General features: G+C 46.0%; 1 protein-coding gene across 3 annotated transcripts; it reads left to right on the top strand.

The window, feature by feature from the left end:
* The first annotated feature begins 201 nt into the window (after nt 1-201).
* On the top strand, nt 202-20,304 carry GDNF (glial cell derived neurotrophic factor). 3 transcript variants are annotated; one of them, XM_054178858.1, is made up of 3 exons: nt 202-326; nt 3,017-3,214; nt 18,783-20,304. In XM_054178858.1, the coding sequence occupies exons 2-3, from the start codon at nt 3,043-3,045 to the stop codon at nt 19,265-19,267; spliced, it is 657 nt and encodes a 218-aa protein (XP_054034833.1). In that variant the 5' UTR covers nt 202-326; nt 3,017-3,042; the 3' UTR covers nt 19,268-20,304. The 3 variants fall into 3 exon arrangements, with proteins under 3 accessions (XP_054034833.1, XP_054034834.1, XP_054034832.1); XM_054178859.1 differs by lacking the exon at nt 202-326 and adding an exon at nt 1,708-1,830 and having other exon boundaries at nt 3,017-3,115; XM_054178857.1 differs by lacking the exon at nt 202-326 and adding an exon at nt 1,708-1,830.
* The last annotated feature ends 1,208 nt before the right edge of the window (nt 20,305-21,512 follow it).

Here is a 21,512-nt window from a genome sequence, read left to right as displayed (position 1 = left end):
CAACTTCGAGGGCAGCTCTGTCGCCGTGCCCGGCCGTGCCTTCTGTCCCTGGAGCCCCGGTGCTCGGCGCTGTACCGGCGTGAAGAGCTCCAGCATCGACCTGCTCTCCTAGAGATTTCGTTGCACCAGCGCCTCCTCACCCCACCCCAGAAATATCCAAAACAAAAAAAAATGTATTCAAAAATAAAAGCAGCAGCACAGGGCGGACGGAGCGTTCTGTTGGCCGCCGCACAAGCCGTGCGCTCTCCCCCGCCGCCCGCTCGGGCTGCGCCGCGTTAATGTCACAGAACCGGCGACATGAGGACCTCATACCTCCGGACAACTGGGTGAGTCATAAATACACGGCGCAGGGCTGAAAGCCGAGACTGTTTACAGCGACTTTACAGCGGCCTCCGGCGAGTCAAACCGCCGCTGCACCCCACGGAGGGGCCCAGTAGCGTGGAGGTGCTTCGCAGCGCGATTGGCGGCGTGGGACCCGCGCCGGCGGCACCTGCGGCCGGCGAAGGGCAAGGAGCGCGCCCCGCCGCCGTCCGTCGGTCCGTCCGTCGGTCCCACCGTCCGCGGCGGTGGGCGGGCGGCGGGAGTGCGGACGAGCGGCGGGGGAAAGGGACGCGGTGTTGGGTTACCTTGGCCCGGCCCGGCCCCACCGCCGCCGCGGGGCCAGCGGGTGCCGCGGGGCTGCGCCGGCGGCCGCGCAGCCTTCGGTATGTCGGGCCGGTGACTTCAGCCGGGAGATATTTGCAGGCTCCGCGGGGTCCGGTGCGGGGGGCCAGCGTGTGTTTGGGTCTGAAAGCGAATCAGCGGAGGGCGCGTCACTGCCAAAGGGCCCTATAAATCCATCTGCGACGCCGAGTCGCCCTGGCAAAGCCCCCGCGTCCGGCTCCGCGATCCCCTACTCCGCGGGTGCGGCGGCCCCTCCGCGCCTCGCCCAGCCCCGCGCCTCCTCCCGGACCCACCGGTGGCCGGGGAATCGGGCGCGCCCACGCCCCGCCGAGGCAGCGGGAGCGGGTGCTCCCGGGCACCGGCCCGGCCTCTTGCCGCTGCCGCCACGCTCCTCGCTTGGATCTAAGCTTTCGCCGCGACGGGACCCCCAGTCTGGAGGAGGAAGCCTCGTTGCTGCTGCTATCGGCTCTGCAAATCCCAGCGCCGGCCTCTGATTCTCCCAGCAATCTGAGGAGGCTGGTTTCATTTTTTATTTTTTAATTATTTTTATTTTTCCCTCCCCTCCTCTGCTGGGGTGGGTTGTTTTGGGTTTTGTTTAGTTTGTGCTTTTTTTTTTTTTCTCCCCGTGAGCTTTTTTTTTTTAATTCCTTCCTGCCATTGCGTGCGTGTCCGAGCGGTTCGCGGCTCCCCGCGGTGCTGGACCAGCTGGCGTTACAGGAGCCCTGATGTCTTCATCTGACTCTCCGCAGTTGTTGATGGAGTGTCTTTCTCAGATTTCCAGGCAGGGTCCCAAGAGCAGCACCCAGAGCCAGCTCCCGCTGCCCAGCGGCGCTCCTCGCGGCTCCGGCAGCTCCCGCCGCTGCTGAGAGCGGCTGCGGGGCCGGGGCGGGCGGAGACCTGCGCGGCGCCGCTCCTGCCGCCGCCACAGCACCTGCGGCGCCGAGCAGAGCCGCCGAGGCTTGCGCTGACGGCTGCCCTCTGCCTCCACCCACACTTGAGACCTTGCCCCCCTGCCCCCCTCCCCCCACCTTACGTCGTTCCACCCCCTCCCAGCGCATAGAGGGTCCTGGCGGTTGGACCCCGACCCGGCCCACATGCATCTGCCGTCCGGCCGCTCGGCTCCCCGGCGTTAATGTCCATCTTGGGTCCAACGAGACCAGCTCAGAGGTGAGGGCGAGGCGTGGGCCGCGGCAGGGCGGGCGGGCTGGGACAAGTACCCTCCGCGGGGCCACTGTGCTGCCCCGCAGTGCATCGAACCCGGCGAGGTGCGAAGGCGGCGGACGGCGGAGAAAGCGCACTCCGGGAAGCGGGTGCCGGCGGGACCCGGGCGGCTGCCGCGCCCCGAGCCCTGCCGCGGGAGCCGAGGCTGCCGCGGAACCCCCGGGCCGGACACTGCGCGCGGCCGCCGTCCGGGACGAGCCAAACCAGGATAGCGGCGGCTGCCATACCCGGGCGGCAGATATCGATCGGGTGCGGACAGTGGCCGACCGCTGGCGGGGTGATCAAGGAGCGAGGAGGAAAGAATAAAAAGGGCAACGGAGAGAAGGGAAGGGAAGGGAACGTGGAAACAGAAGGGAACAGGGAAAGTGATAGGAAAAGGTACAGGACAAAAGGGAAACGAAGAAAAGAGAAACGAGGACGGAAAAGAAAAGAGTGAAATTAAAGAGATGGAAAAAATGAGGAAATGAGAAAGAGAAAAGGGAAGGAAATGTTGAAAACATGGGAAAGGGAAACGAGAAGGGAAGAAGTAAAGAAAGGGACAGGAGAAAGCAAGCGAGGAAAGAAAAGGCTAGGGAAAGGTGACAAATGGCGAGGAAAAGGAGAAGAAAACGATGAAAGGAAAAAGATGGAAAGGGGATTGAGAAGGGGATGGGGAAGGAGAAAGAAAAAAAAAGTGGAAAGAGGAAAGAAGAAGAGGAAGGTTTGCCTGTAGGACTCCACAGATCTGCACAGCCTCACACCCCAGATGAGCTTGGTCCACCCTGGCGCCACCCGGGTGCAGGAGGAGGACATGCACAAGGTGACCTGGCTGCCAGCACAGGGAGATGGTGACACCCCTGGTGTCCCTGGGTGCAGGCTCCTGAGACCTGCCCACCCACAACCCCTACAGCAGCTGTCTTGAGCACAGAGAGCTGTGCCTCCCTATCACACATCACTCACTATGGGACGCTACAGAGGGGAAAGCTGAGCTGGGCACAGGTTGTTTCCTACTGCTGTGTCCATGCCTGGCCAGGGTGGACTAGGCTTTTCTGGGGTACAGAGCTGCCATGCTTTGTCTCCAGGCTGTCAGGGAGGGGTTAGGACTAGGCAAGTGCAGCAGCTAGGAACTAAACCTGCCTTTCTTCCCTGCCAGGGGCCCGTGTTGGAAGGAGATCTAAGATGAAGTTATGGGATGTTGTGGCTGTCTGCGTGGTGCTGCTCAACACGGTCTCCACCTTGCCCCTGCCCACTGGTAAGGCGCCTCCCAAGGAGCCCCCTTCAGTGGTAGAGGGGCCTGAAGACGATCTCTCCCCCATGAGCCTGCTGCCTCCCTATGCTGTGCACAGTGACTGTAAGAAACATTCTCCTTTGTAGCCACTGCTGTATGTCTTGCTAAACCTGCTTCCCTTTGCTCAGGCATCAGGATGAGGAAAGAATCCCCCAAAGCTCCAAACCAAGTCATCTTCCAAAACCTGGGGTTGGCAATTGTGGTGGCAATGCCTCCTCTTCCTCCTCACCTCAAGCACTGCTTTCCTTATGAGCCCTTTTGCCTAAAAAGCCCAGACAGAAACCCAGAAGGGTAGTTGTATGCAGAGAAGCTGAGAGGAGAATCAGGTACATACACCTTGCAGTGCAGGCACTGAAGCACCTGCATGGCTTCAGGGTCTTCAGACCTGCCAATACAACTATTCACTGCCTGCAGTGGGCACAAATCCTGATGGAGATTAGGCTTCATGGTGGGAGGCCCTGTATGCATCCTCAAGTGCTACTGAGTTTCATTATGTGTGTTCACTTGGAAATTTACAGATGAGTAGCAGTGGTTGGGTTAGGAGCTTGATCCAGAGGGAGCCACATGAACTGGTTCACAGTAAGACAGTTTACAAAGCAAAATTACAGTTAATGCTTCACTCATAATAGGTCTACAATATCAGATACAGGATTCTCCCAGTGCTATTTGAGTGTTAGACTATCTCTGATGGCTTTTTAAAGTGAGAGTTAATATGACTCTGTAAAGTGCCAAAGTATTCACATGAATTGTGGAGATGTTCACTTAGCAAAGGCACAGATGCAGCTTGGAGGTTGCTCCCTGTGCCCCTGCTCAGCTCTCTGTTCAGTTCTTTGCAGGAGTTAGACAGTATCCAGTTCTTGGGATTCATGTTTATCTTCAGCCACTCTGGTTTCTTCAGGAGTAGCCAGGCTAATACAGCAGGGAGGCACTTAGGGGCAAATTGTGTGCCATGACTGCTTTCATCCACTCCTTTTGGACATACATAACTCTGGCTTTCCCCATTTGGTCTTCTCTCATTCCTTTTCTTGCTTTTGTTTTCCCACTGCTGATACCCTTCCTAGGCTGCCACCTCTGCCTGGCAGCCTCTGACATCCTTTCAGCCCCACCATGCAGAGATACTGGCCAGTAGTTCTTCCTCCCAGGGCTTCAGCATGCCAGGGCTTCAGGGCTGTAACATGCTGTGATCTCCATGGTGAACTACATGGTGGGATAGGTACTATCGTAGAAAAAGCAGTGGTGAACTTCTTATGCCGTTGTTCTGGTCCCTTTGGCACAGGCTGAAGAAGAAAAGTGTTTGGGGGAAGTTTGCAGCTCTGGCAGAAGCTGCATGGGTGGGAGAGCATTAATACTCAATTTTATCAAGGTGGTAGTATTTGTATGGTATCTGCTTTTATGTTGAACTTACTTGTGGGACTATGGTTCCGGGTGAGATGGTTTCTCTGAACAAGCTCAAAGGGACAGGCAGCAGTAGTGATCTTATCTATTCCTAATGTCCAGAATTTCTCATTGTTGCCTCTTTTTATTTCCCACCCCCGCACCTTGTGGACTGGGGCAAAAAAGCAGAAAGAAAGAAAACTTGTGTTTTACCTGAGCTGTAGTAGTATCAATAGACAGCCTCTTCCAGATGTATCTGTTTCCAGGGTACAGTTGCAGGCTTTGTCAGCCAAAGATGGGTTGCAAGTTACTGGCCAGGACAGTCATTTGAGAAAGGGCTAATAGTTTCCTCTCAATCCCTTTAACCTTGCAGATCACAAATAGATGAGCCCTGCTTCACAGGGAAAGTAAGCAGTGATGTTCTTCACAACAGAAATAGGGGAAAACCCACGAGTTTGTGTGGTCTTTGCAAAGCACCAGTGCTTTGCAGAGCACCAATGCTCCACTATCAGAAACTCTTTTCTCCACTACATTGCCAAGTTGGATGAGTCAGGGGAGACCTACAGAAAGGTGACTGTGAGAGAGCAGTGAAATGTTTTTTTATTCTTTTTTGTTTTGTTTTGTCATTTTTAGTTGATTTGAAAGTGTGTGGTGTCCGGAGAGCAGTCTGCAAACACAGAGCCCATGAGACTGATGCAGTCTGGACACATTGCTGCCTTCCTGCCACAGCAATGCTTTGTTCAAATCACCAGCATGGGTGTCTTCTCTTTGCTTACCATTCGTGACACACAGTCTTCAACACAAGAAAGACATATAAAAAAGGAACCATGTCTACACCATGTAGATTTCCTTCTCTTGGAGGTTTCTTTTACAAGCAGAGGGCAGTGTGCTGGGAGCCTACAGGCATGCTTGCAGCTCCCCAGGTGGTGATGGACTTGCTGTGTGTTAGTATCTCTGTGGATACTGTCAGTTGCTTTGCCAAAGGCCTGTGCAGTGGGCAGCTCACTAAGCAGGGGGCTTATCATCACCCACGCTGGCTTATCCACAAGGGCAGGCATGTGGGCACTGAGCAAGACCACGTGCTGGGTGCATTCAAAGAGGGGTACACAGCTCTCCCCTAAAGTGATGCCTGTACAAGCTGGGTGGGGAGTAATGGTTGTGCTCCATGGTGTGCAGAGAGGTCAGGTCTCAACCACTTCCAGCAGGGATTAGTGGGGTTGGGAGATCAAGTCCTGCTCTTAAGGGTCTGCCATACACCTTAGTAGAGCACCGATCTATTTCCCCCAGGCCCTTAACACCTTTCTGTGTTCTCATTTGATGGGATTTCTTGGCAAAGTACTCTGATGTCACCTCATATTACCCCATCCCTTTCAGATTGGCTCAAAACCTTCCTTCATTTCAGCATACAGGCAAGGTCCTAACCTCCTGGGCTGATCAGGTGTAATGTGCTGACCTTTGCTGTTCAGGGCAGTAATTAGAGATGACAGTGTGTTGTCAATTGCACTCCTCTGCATATTTTAGTGCAGAAAGGTGGAATGAGAGTATTCTCCATAAATGCGGCATTCCTAGGTCTTTTATGCATCCATGTTGATAGGGTAGTTTACTTCACATGAGGATGAGTAGCTATAGAGTTTGAAAGATAAGAAAAACCTTTATTTCCCTGACACAGTCAGCTAGGGTAAGGATGCAATTAGCTTAAACAGCAACTGTGAACAGAACAAATACAAAACAAATTATGAACTAAGTACTGTCAGCAACTGCAGAAGCTTGAGAAGGCACAGAGGGCCATACACCTTGTTTTAACTTACTTGCAGTTCCCAGCAAATACATTTTGTAACTGCTTGCCACTGTATGGTCATAACATGTATGTGAGGACTGAAGGTCTCTTCCAACTGAAATAACTCTATGATTCTGTGACTGAAATACCCTGAGATCCAGGATATGAGATATAGTTTCTTGATAAGTGAACGTCTTTGTTAAGACTTAGAGGTAAGAGTGTAGACTTAAATGAAAAATCTTGCCATGGGATTTTTCCCTCCTAATAGGAAGAAAAGGTTTTTAGTGCTTTACAATGTCTGACTTACTCTACAGCCACTTGATGGTCAGTTATTTTTGGAGCTCCTTTGGTGTGTTTGTTAGGCTGTAACACACCATGATATGTATGCATTGTACCTCTGTTAATTCTTCATAACCCTGCTATCATTTAATGTTAAATTGCTGCATTTAACTGCAACATTATCAACTAATATGGAAAATATCTAGAATAAGCAGTGATACTGTAGGGCTCTTTAAGGCAAAACCCAGTATTAAAAAATCTCCAACTGAACACATTTCCTTTACTACAATGTTTATTAGGCATGTTTCAGTGTTAGGAACCAGAATTTTCATGGCTTTGCTGCTTGACACACCTGCATTTTGTGTGGCATGTGTGCTTTAGTCTAAGATGCCCAGAAGCTGCAAAGGTAATCTGTCCACACACAGTAAATATAATTCATTAGAGAGGTATCTGCCACACCCAGCAGGTGCCACACTGCATCATCTGATCTGTGTGTATCCAGTACAGCCGGTGCATCCAGCCAGTGTCAATCTGAGTGTGCTTGTGTCTCTGAGTGAGCATATATATATATATATATATAATAGAGAGAAAAAAGGTTTGTTTGCATGGGCATGCTTAGCTTATCTAGGCATTTAGAAATCTCAGGTAGTCAGGACTGCCAATTCACAGGCAAAATTCTAAAGAAAGAAAAAGAAAAGGACACATTTGGTTCAATCCAGATGCACATAGCCCTAGAAGCCTATTTCTCTACAGTCTTGGTTATGAATGCTGAATATAATCCTCTGAAAGGTATTCTGGGATTTACAGAGGAAAGAACTAAAATGCAATAGAATATGGTTTTATTCTTATTTCCCAGAAGTTATTCTTTGTTTAATGTTTTATGTCTTTGCTGCTTTTCAATTTAAGGACCTCAAAAATTTCCCATTGGAGGCGTGGACCCTTTTAGACATTTTCCAGGTGTGGGTTGCTAGATAACACACCTAAACATGCCGTCCTTGGTCATCTTTCTTAGGCCTCTTCAATATATTATACAAATTCACAGTTCAGGGTCTGAAGATGACAAGCTGCAAAATGCTTCTTGAAAGGCTGAAGAAATCACCTGTGTAGTGACTGTTGGTGAACTGATGGGGGAGGCATTAGTTGTCAACTTGAAGAGAATCTTTACAGGGATAAGTTGTAGTGTCTTTGTAAATTATATTTTACCTGTTTAGCACTGCGTAAAGTAGGTTTAAAATATTTAAAGTTACAGAGGCTAAGAGAAGCCACTGGGTCATCATCAACTGCATCTGGTCAGAGATGGATATCTAGTGCAAATATCCAGTCTTCATTCACCCCCCCATGCATAGTACCAAGCAATCACATCTTGAAATTTGTAGTACATGGGCCAAACCTTGTTTAGCTACATTTGTTGTGGATTCTCCTATTTCTGAGGTAATAAATGAATGACAAGTAATTAATGAGGAATATTAAATACTGCTGTATAACCACATTCAGGATCATCAGACATCTAAATAGGCCACTGCATGCTGGGTCTGGTAGAGTGGTTGACACAGAAGAATGGTCATTTTTCACAGAATCTGCTGTACTTTCTGATCAAGCAATATTTGGTAAGTGGAACCAAAAGAAAAAGCTCAACGAGTCTTGGAAACCCAGTCCTGATTACAAAGATAAAAAAAACCCCACAACATTACTTGAGAGAGGTACAAACAAGGCTTTAAGCCACAGAATATACATGACTATGTCTGTTTTTAAGATAAGGGACAGAAAATTAATTATGTGAGGCATTTCAAGCATTCTTCTTAAGGAATAAAGTTAGCACTGGCTTAGACCGTACATATTGGTACAGCACTTTAACCAAAACCCACAGGTATGTTTCTTTGAAGTCAGTGGGACTTCTACAAATGCATTAATGATTATTGAACAAAAGTAGTCTTCAAAAGAAGTAAGCACTAAAATCAGAATACTTATTATTCTGCATTGGAGCCAGAGTTACAGGAGTATGGCAGAGCTTCTCAGGTGGCCACGTTTGTAGAGGCAAGTTGGTCACATCCCCTTTGACTATGTGTCCCCTTTAGCTGTGTACAAATTACCTCTTCTCCCATCCCATGCATGTAAGATTTCTTTGGCATTAGCTATTACTCAGGAAATTTCTGACAGGGAGGTGTGGATCCAGCTTAGCAGCTGGGAAGGAGCTTGCTCTTCTGAGCACACAAGACCTGCTGCAGCAGAGCGCATACCACCTACCCCAGAGGCAAGGACTGATTATTGTAAGAATAACATTTTCCAAACTGCAGTATTACATTTATTCATATCATTCCTATTGCAAATACATTGAAACGAAGGTAGCGAAAGGCAACAGTGGTGGAATACATGTTATTTATAGGTTAGGTCAAAAACTCCTGCAGCAGAGACTGCTACAGGAGAGGCATTATCCATGGTCTTGCCTGGACAGCTCTGCTCTACTGTTTCCAGGGAAGAGAATGGCATTGGGTCCTTTCCTGATGCTTTGCTTCCTGTGTTTTTCCCTTGGGAACACCCCTAAAACCCAACAGGAGATGCAGTGTAAGAGCACAGGCAGCCTGGGAACAGTGGCTGTTATTTAGCACTGGTGTTCCTATTCAGTGAGCAGGCACTGAAGTGGGGCTGGGTGACTAATGTGGGATTACTGATGTCACACAAGGACTGGACTGGATCACTTCTGCACCAGAATTGCTAAAGAGAATTTCTTTTTATTAATGACAGTATTTCCTCCATTAATGTCTCAGTGCCATACCTGTTAGCTGGTTGCATGAGTTCTTGCTAATAGAGAGTGCAAGTTATGGGTCGCACTCATTTGAGGCTCTCAAAGGGTTGAGTCAGAGCCAGATGTTACATGTAAAGTCAGGCTGTACTGGGAACCTGTATATTTACTCAGAGTGGTATGAATTGGGGGGGTACAAGGCCTTAGTGAGGCAAGAGCAGGCAGGTATGTGACTTGTCCAGATATGGCTTCTGCTCCATTACTGGCTTGAGACAGGCACTACCACTTTTTCATTTTACCCCTTTTACACATTTTATGCTGTAACTAGATGGAGAGACTGCTTTGTGGGTGCTGAATTCCCACATAGTCCCACCCAGTACAGACGTGGTGCAGACAGGCTTCTGGCAGCTGCTGTGGAGAGCTGTCACAAAACCTCAGGAGCAATTGCTGAAAAGTTATCTGCTCCTCAGTGCCTCAGAACTGTTTTTTTCAAACTCTGAATCAGAGGCAAGACCACATCCTTCTGCTGCTCCTTTGCTGTTTGATTGCCAAATGAGACACTCCTTTGCTCACTCCAGAGAGGCCAGAGGAGGGACCTGGCCCTGGGTGCCAGCCCAAGGTCAGACAGGATCTTGTGAGCAGCCCTGCCTGGACCCAATGAAGAAAGACTTGTGGACAGGTCAGCTCACAAGGCAGTTTCCTTTACTTCACCCAGTTCATCTGGCCTTGCTGTGTCCTCCCCCTGCTCTCAGGGAATTCCCCCAGCTGGCAGCAATTATGATGATCTTCTTGTTTCTCCCCTGCTCCTGATGGGAACCAGAGTTTCAAGCTGCAGGAAAGCAAGCAAAGGATGCAGGGGGAGGCACTGCCAAGCATGGCAATGTGAAAACACGAAGTACTCTGCAGATTTGCTTTAATGAACTGTTGTTCATAGGAAGCATCAGGGTTATCTAGTGAGCTACAAACACAAAACTTCATCAGGAGAAAGCACACCAAAAGAGCTAACCATATGCCTTTTTCTAGGGCTGTCTTATCATACCTGACAGATGTGAGTCACCCCAGTCATCCTCCATATCACTTAGCACTTTACTTGGTAAGAGACAAGTTGTGCTAGTAAGAGACTCCATTTCTAAGGACAATCTGAGTCAGAGGGGACACAGTGTTTTCCTGGGAGCTGCCAAGATAGCCAAAGAGATTGTAAACCAGAACTGTGTTAGGCATTTAAAGATGAGCTGACTCTAGTTTGATGCTCTGTTTCCTAGTGGACACAACTCTCTGGTTTCCGTTTCACTCTTACCCCATGGATTTTCATGCAAGGCATGAGAGCAAAATGATTCCTCAGAAAGGTGGTGTTTTAGTTGTTTAAATCCTGAAAACCTTTTGGTATAACTTTTTAACACCCAAATTTGCTTTGATGCCTGCATGACAGGCTTTGTTTTTGATGAAAAATATTTCATTTTAAGCAAAATAAATGGCGTGTCTTCAACCACAGTCGATGCTTTCTTTTAACTTCATGAAGCAAAACAATCATCACAGGAGTAATTTTAACATTGCTTAGGTCGCACTTCCACAAACAGGTTACTCTTAGGGTGTCCTAAAGTACATCTTTGTGGTACGAGATGAAGGGATTCTGTGTTTGGACAGGTCATGTCCACTGTAGTAAGCACTTGAAAACACTACTGCAAACCAAGCTAAACCCAAAAATGATTGCTGAATAAATAGTATGCCACAGTAGTTTTCATAAGCAACAAAAAAGTGAGGATGATTTGTTACAGTCACTGTTAGAGGCACATTAATTGTCTGTTTCCCGCTTGAAAATGATCTAAGAAGATAATATCTTTGCAGGTGTCATTTTGAAGGAAACTTAAAAACCAGGACCCCAAAAAATAAAAATTAATATGTTTTAGTTATGAAGGGCCCAGATTAAAGTACCAGAACTGTTTTTCACAAGGAACATCTAATCCAAAGAGAAATGAAGATCTGAACTTTCTAAATAATGCTTACTTAATCCCCTGGAACTTTGAAATCATTCTTTACACTGCAGTCTGAATGATGCTGTTTGAACTGCTCTAATTGAAAGACAGCTGTGATTAAGGGAAATATCTGGTAATTTTAGTAAATGTTTGGCCTGACATTTTGATGTAGTGGTTATAGACTGCCACAAATGTATGCATAAAAGCTACACTGTAAAAATATCTGATTTGATCATTTATAATATACCTTATGTGGCTTCTGTTGTAACTCAGGATTTGCAAAGTACCAAGTGACACTACAGTGACGTGATTACATTTTGCCAGGATCAATATGTAAAACTATAAAGTACAAACAATTTCAAATTACAAAAAACATCAAGTTTTACGAGTTCAAAACAACAACAACAAAAAAAACCCACAGAAATTATTATTTTACTCTTAATGGAATTTAATCTTCTCTTGTAAACTCTAATAGACACCGTGGTCAGAAGAGACTGTAGGTAGCCTTTTAATCCATAACCAGGCACCAAAATGAGTAACTGGATTGTTTTCTCAAAAGCTGAAGATCCATCTGTTCCCACTGAAATCAGTTTGTGGTCAGGTACAAACTGAGGGTTTCTTTCTCTACCATGCTGGGTTGCTGCTGCTGCAGGGGAATATTTGGCTTTAAAAAAAAACAACATGCTGCTACTGAAATCAAAGGAATAGTTTTACCAAATGTAATTATGACCACATGTGAAAAGACAGAAATAAATTGCCTATTTTTCTTTAATGGAGGCTGTTTTTTTGAGAATGTGGTGAGTTTGGTTTGGATATTAGTTTAGCCTATTTTGTCCAGAAGTCTGAACACTGTATAGTTTATTCTTCTGAAAATCCTGGTGGAGTCTAATTAATTGGAAAAGCAAAGCAGGCACTGGAGGGTTTGCAGTGGGGAAAATGCCTGAAGGAAGGCACCTTTCCCTGCATGCCCAGAGAGAGCTTTCCACAGAAGCTGGTGGGGAGCACAACAGGTGTTTGGCTGCAGGATCCTGCACCTGTATGTGCTGACAGTTCTTGTAGTGCCTAGGGGACAGGGACTGTGCTCAGGGACAGGCAGGTCAAAACTTTATGTTCCAGAAAGCAATGGTGAGATGTCAAAACTCTGATCTGAGTAAGCCCTAAAGGTTCAGAAAGCAGGTTAACAGCTTGCAAGCAGAAAGCAGAAGATGCACTTATTATTTTTTTTTTTAATTATGATTTTTGATTTTGTTTGACTCCTGAGAATTTGATGTTCACCTAATCCACCCTCAGCTTGGTCATTCTTTTAGATTCCCATGTACACCAGTCCTGTGATTTTTAACTCTTTCCTTCTTTGCTTTTTCATTCATTTTCTGGTCACATGAGAAGCTCCTGGCACATCAAGACCCCTGGTTAGCTAGACATGCAAAACAGAGAAGGTGCCCACATGTAGCCTGGCACATGGGCTGCCATCTATACCCACCACTCTTGATACTCCACCATGGTACTAGAACGTAGTACTCATGCTCTAGTTGCCACCAAAGCAAAAGGCTCTGCTGCTTCCTGCCTGAGTGCTCGTATCCTTGGCATGGCACGGAGACAGGGAGCATGGAAGCAAGCTGCAGGACAGCAAGATGAGCAGGAGCAGAACACTTGTGCTGGCCACAGCTCCCCTAATACAGTACTGGTTGCCCCAAGTTCCTGCCAGCAGGGTGCTAGGCAGAGATGATACAAAAACATGCCCACTTGACTTCATGTCAGTCTTGTGAGCATTCATGGCACCATAGTCTTAAGTGGTGGGTCTCAGGCCTGTTGCACTTCCCCAGTGGAATCTGTGAGCCCTTTTCCCATGCTGTGAACAAGATACACAGGGATCCCATAGAATCACAGAATTGTTAGGGTTGGAAGGGACTTCAAGGATCATCTAGTTCCACCCCCCTGCCATGGGCAGGGGCACCTCACACTAGATCAAGTTGCTCACAGCCACATCCAGCCTGGCCTTAAAAACCTCCAGGGATGAGGCTTCTACCACCTTCTGGGCAACCTGTTCCAGTGTCTCACCACCCTCATCGTGAAGAATTTCTCCCTAACATCCAATCTGAAATGTCCCTCCCCAGCCTTCTTGTAGGCCCCCTTCAGATACTGGAAGGCCACAATAAGGTCTCCTTGGAGCCTTCTCTTCTCCAGATTGAATAGCCCCAGCTCTCTCAGTCTGTGAAGATTTTGCATTTGCAGGACACATGGTCCTTCCCTCAGGCAACACCTGTGTTGAGGTTGATAACACGCATGAACCAACCTTTACTAACCTATACTGAGGACATGCTGTCATGGGCTATCCCATCCTGTCCCATCCCTTTCCATGCTGTCCAATCTTGTCCTGTCATAACTGACTTTGGATTTTTAAATTCTAATTCCTTCACACTCTGGAGTCTGGGACCAGGGATTGCTGCTCAGAGATCTTCACTGCTTTTATTGCCATAGCATCTGAGCATTTTCTGCTGGCACTTTGTACAGTGTGAGAGACATCTGCCATGTGTTTGTTCTCTCAGCTTTTCTATCAGAAGCCAAACATTGTCAGTAAACCAGTTTGTTTTGAAAAAAGTATGTGTATAATTAGATACATTTGCATATGTGTAAATACAACACATATACACACACATGCAAACTGTATGTTGCAGGAATTGATAATGGTGTGTGCTTCTCCCAGGGATGTGGAATCCCCACAGAAAGCTTTGTCTGCTGCACAGTCAAATAACACATCCCTGCATTATTAGAGATGCAAAACTGCCAGGCTGTTGACCCTGATTGTGAGCCTATAAATGTTTTCTAAGCAGTGCTGAGACATGGGAATATCTACGTTCCGCTCAGTCAAGTATTTCTATTCAGGTTACAAACCAGAATACGAGAGCCAAGGTAACCCCTGTGTGTCCAGTGGTGTTCCCTGGCCACACAGCCTGGCTCAGCACACTTTTCACCCCACACAGCAATACATAGACCAAAGAAGTGTTCAGCATGTGGTGGCTATGGTGCAGAGAGGTCTTGGCATCCCTGGAGCACTTTAACCAAATACCCAACAGGATGGTGTGGTCCTGCTGTCAGTCTCCTCCATCGTCCCTTCTGTTCACTAGCCTTTTACGGTCTTCAGTCCTTGCTCAGTGGTTATTGTTTATTCAGGTGGAATGTCTAGTGGCAGCTACCTTGTTTCAACCTATCATGCCTGGTGTTAATGCTGACATTTCCACTTGGTTGCCCAAGGTCCTTCAGCAGTTTTTACAACATTTTGTTTTGGGCTTTCAGGCTTCACACCCACACTTACTGGGCAGTCGAATATCCCTGTTGAGTCATGACCAGCATCTTGGTATAGGCTGCTAAGTAAACTCTCACTGTGCTCCTGGTTGTCAAAGTTTCCTTCAAACCCTTGTGAGCCATGCATAGTGACTGTTTGTAGTCACGCTGATCGTTATGCTTCATTAGGCAGCAGAAAATTAGCACTAAGCCCATCTCATCAGTATGAGCTCTGTTGTTTGGGTCCATGGTTCAGTGGTTGCTAGGTCCCACCATGCCCAATGCAGTACTGAGAGCACAAAACCACGTGTGTTGAAACTTGGCTTCATGGGAATGTGTAATAATTCAGAGTTGTACCAGACAGAAGCAGGAGGTGTTCCTTGAACAGTGCTAAATTACGGGTACACTGTGGGTACACAGTGGGGTACACAGGCAGCCAGTCCAGTTGGAAGCTGCCAAAAAGAGCCCTGTTGCATTGATCATAACTAGTTTAGACCTTCACAGGCAGAAGGTGTTGTTGCTTACAGCAACCTGTAAGGACTCAATGAGTAGCCTGGTAATGCAGCTGCCATTGTGTTAATGTTGTGTACTCACAGAGCTGCGTAACAGCTCGTGTGTGATAGGTGGGCAGACACTGACCAGAGTCAATGGGTCAAATACAGTTTCTTGAGTGGGAGCTCTATGCCTTAGATACAGTTTCTTGCATGGAGGCTGTATGCCCACTACTCCCACTGATTCCCCAATATCACCAGTGATATAATCTCCAAATACTGGGGCTCATTGCAGGAGTCTCTTGACTGATTTGGATACCTGCCTGGAATATTTTCCAGGGCCCTGGGCTGAAGGGTAGGTTCAACCTGGAAACAGCAGATTTGCATTCATCTTAGTCATAATGCTGGCATCCCTCACAGTGAGTCTCCTGAGTGGCCTGATGTTGCAATAGAGGGTGAACTGATGAGGGATCCCCAGCTTTGTAGATGTATCAGCCACACAGACCTCATCCTGGATTACAGCTTGGAACAATTCTTGCATGGTTTGGGTTAGGGCCCCAGTGAGATTAGCAGGATCAGTCACTCAGTCAGTAACCCATTTTCTGGTTTCAGCAAGTTTGTTTTTGTCACTAGGGCTTCTCTAGCTGGACATGATGTTGGCTTGATTACTTGATCTACTTTATGCCCTGCTGCTTTCACTTTTCTGCAGTGTTGACACCCCATGCCTGTATTAGCAGTGTGTCACAGAGTTCTTCTATGGTGTGTCTCCTCCACTTTAAATACCACAGGCCTCTCACAGCACAGAAGGCTCTCAGCAACATTACCTTCCTTGGTCCATTTGGAGTAGTGATCGTGCATGAAATCATGGGCTTTGAGCAGGGACACTATCCACAAGGGCTTTTTCTCCTCTTTACCCTCTAGGGCATACTTGGGTTGGTTTGGGCAGGACACCACTTGAGCCCTATAACTGTCTGATTACTATCTAGCCAAAGCAGACTCCCACATACAGCACTGTGAAGAAGTAAGGTGAGATTTTGCATCTGAATTGCAAGCAGTTTAAAAACAATGTGTCTAGTTGTGTTGCTGTCTCTTCAGGCAATCCACAGTTTGGTTTGTCCCTTCTTAGATGAGGGACACATACTCTCCTTGCTGCACTAGCAGTATAGTAGGCTTGGGATAAGTATGAGACTAAAGGTAGCAGACAAGTATCCATACACAAAGGTTGGGTTTCCCTATAACAAGCTTCTGTCCCCTTCCTGATGGTTGACTATTGCATGAATTTCATTAACCCCTTGTACACTTCTCTGGTGGTTTCATTTCCCTGTCCGTAGCCAGCATCTTACTGGAGCATACTGTTGCTGCAGCAGTAGGGCCAGGACTATGTGACAGAAGTGTGGGCTGAGGTAGTCACAGTAGCATGAAAAGGGTAACTGGAAGGTAGGTGAAGAATGACACAACTAGAGCTATCTGCTCAGGGCCACATTCTGTTCTTATTTGGTTAAGAAACCAAGTTTCTATGCAAGAAATCTATAAACCACCCAGTCCCACAGTAGCAAGTGCCTCCTGCCAGACCCCATCTGTGTCTCTGCCAGGGCCAAGTGTGTACTTAAGCAGTGGGGTCTGTGTCAGCTCCATGTAAGTCATCTTGCTTGACTGAGTTTAGCAGGATACCTACTCCTTCCTGCCTTTAAGGAATGTAGCCCACCCATCACCCAGACCTGGATCTTGCTCAGTATTCCTATGGTGTAGGTAGACCATCTTGTACTACAACAGAGCTGAGTGGTGCATCCAATAGACACATCTATCCGAGCTACCCCCTGTAGTACACATGGCTCATAGCGAGCAATTTCAGTACCTGCTACAGAGGTAATGACAGTAAAAAGGCTGCAAGGAATATGGAGCTTGGTGCAGGGTCCTAACTTGTTTGGATCCCATCTAACTGTATAGATAGCAGCCAGCCATCCTTTGTGTCTTTTGACAGTCACTGCTCTGTGAGATTGTTGCCTTTGGCATGGATATATGTAAAACAAAGTGTAATTCACCTTTCCCAGTCCAAGAATCTATACTTTATAGGATCCCACTTCTTATGTGCCACCCTCATTGTGTGAAGGTACAAGGTTGCCTGCCATCATTACTCTTTTTCCAGTCAATACTAGTTTGCACTAGGAGAGTTAAGATCCTGCTGCCTCCATCTCCTCTGTATTTGGTGCTTATGCTGAGGATATGAACATGCACCTTTGCTAGGTAACAGGAGGAAGCCTCATGCCTTCTCTTTCCTGTTAAGAGTCCATGCCATCATGTGTGGAAAGGGTGCATTCATTGCCTGGTCTTCCATCAGGTCCTCTGTCTGTTAGAGTGCTCATTAGGGAAGCATGACACTGGGCCTTTGCCTAATAAGTTTTTACTATCTCACCACCTCAACCAGTGAGAGCCTTCATGGCTCAGTGGCCAACTGCTGGCTAGGTGGACTGTGTTGGATATTGCCTTTCCTAGTGTTTGCAGTTCTTTGGAGGTTTGCAGGGGTGCAGGATACTGGTCTGTTACATGGGTGGGTACTTAGGAGCTAAATACAGAAAGAAGCATCCTCTTAGGTCTTGTAGCAAGGGAAATGAGTCCTCAAGCCTTGATTTTTGGCATGATGAATAACAAAAACCAAAAAGGTTCTCAATACTGCACTGTTGTGTGTTTAAGAGACACTCATTAATAATACAATGTAAGGGCACCCACACATGGGCTTCTGACAGCCTGACCCTTCGTTAAATCACTGCATTCATTGGAGCAGATGACAATGAGCAACTTAGTCCATAGGAAGTTTAAAGATTGTAAAATATCATTTTCCCCCCAAATTACACTGAGAAGTTGATATCTGAGAACATTTCAGAACATGTTTAGATTTGCTCTTCTTGAAGAGATTCATTCTACTAGTATAAAAATTTTCACTGACTTCAAAGCTTAGTTTACTTAAATAGTTTATCACTAGTAGAGTAAATACAAATTGAAAAATTAAACAGGTATTTTAACGTCATAACAAGAAACTACATTAATAATATTTCCCTTGAAAATTAACCTGGTATTTATATTCTGACCTGTTTTTACTGAGTCTTGTGATACAGAATGCTTCCATGAGAAATTTTTTGAAAGCTTTGGTGATAATTATCCACTACAAGCAGTTAAAAAAAAAAACAACCAAAAACCAAAACCAAAACCAAACAAACACAAAAATTCAGCTAGGGATAATAGCTCAGCCTGGTTCCCTTGGAAATTTCTCTAGTGCCCAAAAAACTTTTCAATATGTAGCTCTGGCAATACTAACTAAAGACAACAATTAACAATTACAGTTACAAAATTGCTTTAAAGAAACCTCACCCTTTTGCTGCTTTGCTGGGAATAACCTCACTATAGTAGCTTCGCCCATACATCAATTAATATTCATATCATGACATGCTTTGCCTTCCTTCAATTTCGACAGGCCTGGAGTGCTACTATGCATCAGCAAACACCTACAGAGATATATGCATATAATTAATTTTTCTCCAAATGAGTTTTCATGGTGATCTAAACCATTCCAAATTTTCTCTCATTTCCAGAGGTCCTGGGCACAGGATCTGAAGCGATGGGCAGAGCATCTTGCATGTGTCTTAACATTTCTGAGCCATGAATGGGCAAACAATGACAACCGAGGTGTGACAAAGCCTTTTCTCTCTTTCCCAAACAGCTAATATGCCAGAGGATTATCCAGATCAGTTCGATGAGGTAGTGGACTTTATTCAAGCCACCATTAAAAGACTGAGGAGATCACCGGATAAGCAGACTCCGATTTTTTCTAGGCGAGAGAGAAACCGGCAAAATACCGCCACAAATGTAGAGAATTCCAACAAAAAGGGGAGGAGGAATCAAAAGGGAAAAAATCGAGGGTGTGTCTTAACAGAAATACATTTAAATGTGACCGACTTGGATCTGGGATACGAAACCAAAGAAGAGCTAATTTTCCGGTATTGCAGCGGATCTTGTGATGCAGCTGAGACCACCTACGACAAAATTTTGAAAAATTTAACAAGAAAGAAGAAACTTGTCACTGACAAAGTGAGGCAAGCTTGTTGCAGGCCCACAGCCTATGATGATGACCTGTCCTTTTTGGACGATAACCTGGTTTACCACATACTGAAAAAACATTCCGCAAAAAGGTGTGGATGCGTCTGATGGCTGCATGCCAGCAGCAGTGCCAGTTTTGCATTCCTGCTACAACACTGAGAGAGGGACCAAGGTTCCCAGGGAAGCATCTGCTCAGAGTGGACAAAAGAGGACCAAGAATGCAGAACTAGGGGTCATTAAAAGCTTGGGGATATGTCAGGCGTTATTGGAGGATGGTGGCTTTTGATGTCCTACAGAAAAATAAATAAAAGCTCAGGTGGAGATGCCAATGGCTGGATGGCGTGCACACTTCCTTTCTCATTTGACACAGTCCACCATCAGAGACTCAGATCCATGAGGAATGTGCTTAAAAACACAACTCTGCCACACCACTCTGTGTTGCAGTTACATTGTCCATGCCAGGAAGCTTAGCTGAGAAGTAGCTTAGGAATACCTTACCCATTCCCCCTCTGCCCTCAGCTTTACTGAAGCACATTGTGCTACTGCTCATTGAAGGTAGTTCCTAAGCCCTTAGGGCAACTTCTAAGCTATGATAAGGTTAACCCCTTCAGTAAGGTTATTTCAGACAAATACTAAAATTCTCAGGCTCAAGTTCTCTAGGGCCAATGTAAATTTGAAGCAAAACAATTTCACTTACTGATTAAGTTTGGTTATTTCCATCTCATGTTTCTTTGAAATAAGTGTAAGATATTATTCTCCTGCTACCTGTGAAAACAAGTTGAGTTTTTAAGCACTTCTTCCTAATACAGTAAGAGAAATTACAAACTCAGACTACACAAAATGTGTTTCTTTAGGTTTACAAAGGACTAACATCACTTGCGTAACTACATTTCTATTTGGTCATTGTGAGTGAGCAGAGACTACTTGATGCAATGCATCCATTCAGAGACATAAATATACAGAGGATATTTATTGAGATTAAGTTATTGTTATTTATTACAGTTCAGTAATGAGTCTTCTTACCTTATTTATTAAAGTTTCTTTTCAAAGGTGCCAAAGTAGAAGGTGCTTGGAAGATACAGACAGAATGAAGTTGGGAACAACGGTCCATGGTTTTGATTGAAAATGTTAACTTCAATGCAAAAAATCACTTACTTTACCTTTTTTTTTTTTTTTTCCTCCCCTTTTAACAACAAAATCCTGATCATGGTCACAAAATGTAGTGCCAAAGCCTTCCTCCTCTTCACTGATAACTTTGGAAATTTGTTCAGTCACAGATGCACAGGAGCAGCAATGGCTGCGCATGAGTGAGGGTCGCACGACTTGGCTCAAGATTAGCAATTTCTTAGGAAAACTAATTCTAGTCATATTTTAAATGTAGTCACGTGGGTTTTTTTTCTCACACTTTTTGCCAACTGACCTCATGTATAACTATTGACAGATGGAAGAAATAATCACATTTAGCCTTATAATTTTTTGTTATATTTATTTATGCTTTTCCTTCCGTATTTCCATATAGAAGAGGTTAAGTCCCTCTTACTAGTTAGCCCTGGATTTAATGTAGCCTGCAGTTAAACAGTTGTTTTGAATAACCAAAGTGTTTCGTGTAATTTGGTGAAACGTTACAGGATCGTAACCACACAGCAGAACAGTCTTGAGTTTTCATAGGATGAGGTAGGTTCTACAGTAAGGGCATTCGTACCTGACCACTAGGGCAGGCTCTCATTCTGGAGACTATTTTCTCAAAGCAGTGCAGGTCACTAGACATGCCTGACAACCAATGAAGCATCACAAAAACAACAGAAAGAAGACAAAACAAGACAAAAAAAGAATACAATCTGACCTTTCCTCTCATGCATGCAGGGGCTTTCCATACTTATTTTGCCCTTGGAGCACTGCAGAAGAAAGGTCCAAAAAATTCAAGAAGCATAGAAATACCAAGTGTATGAAATGCAGCCCCAAACTCTGCTGCTTTCCCAGGTAGATGGAGGGCAGCCTCGGAGCCTATCCATGTGGTCTGTTCTGCAATGCCACAGGGACATCTTACTCTCTATGCTGGGCAGGGGTGATACAGCTGATGCCACCACAAGCATCAGCATTCTTTGGGCAATAAAGGCCTGCTGAGGCGAGGGTCAGCTTGTGCTGCTGGATGGCTCACCAGTGCTGAGAGATGTGCTTTCACTGCCCCTGGTTGCTGAATACTTGCCTCAGAGCATTTTCTGTGCAGCTTTAAGAGGTTGCAACCAAAGCAAATCACTATATTCAAAACACAAAAGGGTAAAGTTCGTGATTTTATTTTTTTTTTTTTTTTTTTAGACCTTACTGAAGACAGGAGTGTGCTTCTCTGGAGTTT

This window comes from Dryobates pubescens, chromosome Z (assembly GCF_014839835.1).
Source record: "Dryobates pubescens isolate bDryPub1 chromosome Z, bDryPub1.pri, whole genome shotgun sequence".
Classification (NCBI taxonomy): Eukaryota; Metazoa; Chordata; class Aves; order Piciformes; family Picidae; genus Dryobates; species Dryobates pubescens.
Note: the sequence above shows the minus strand (reverse complement) of the source record. Positions and strands in the feature narration are given on the sequence as shown.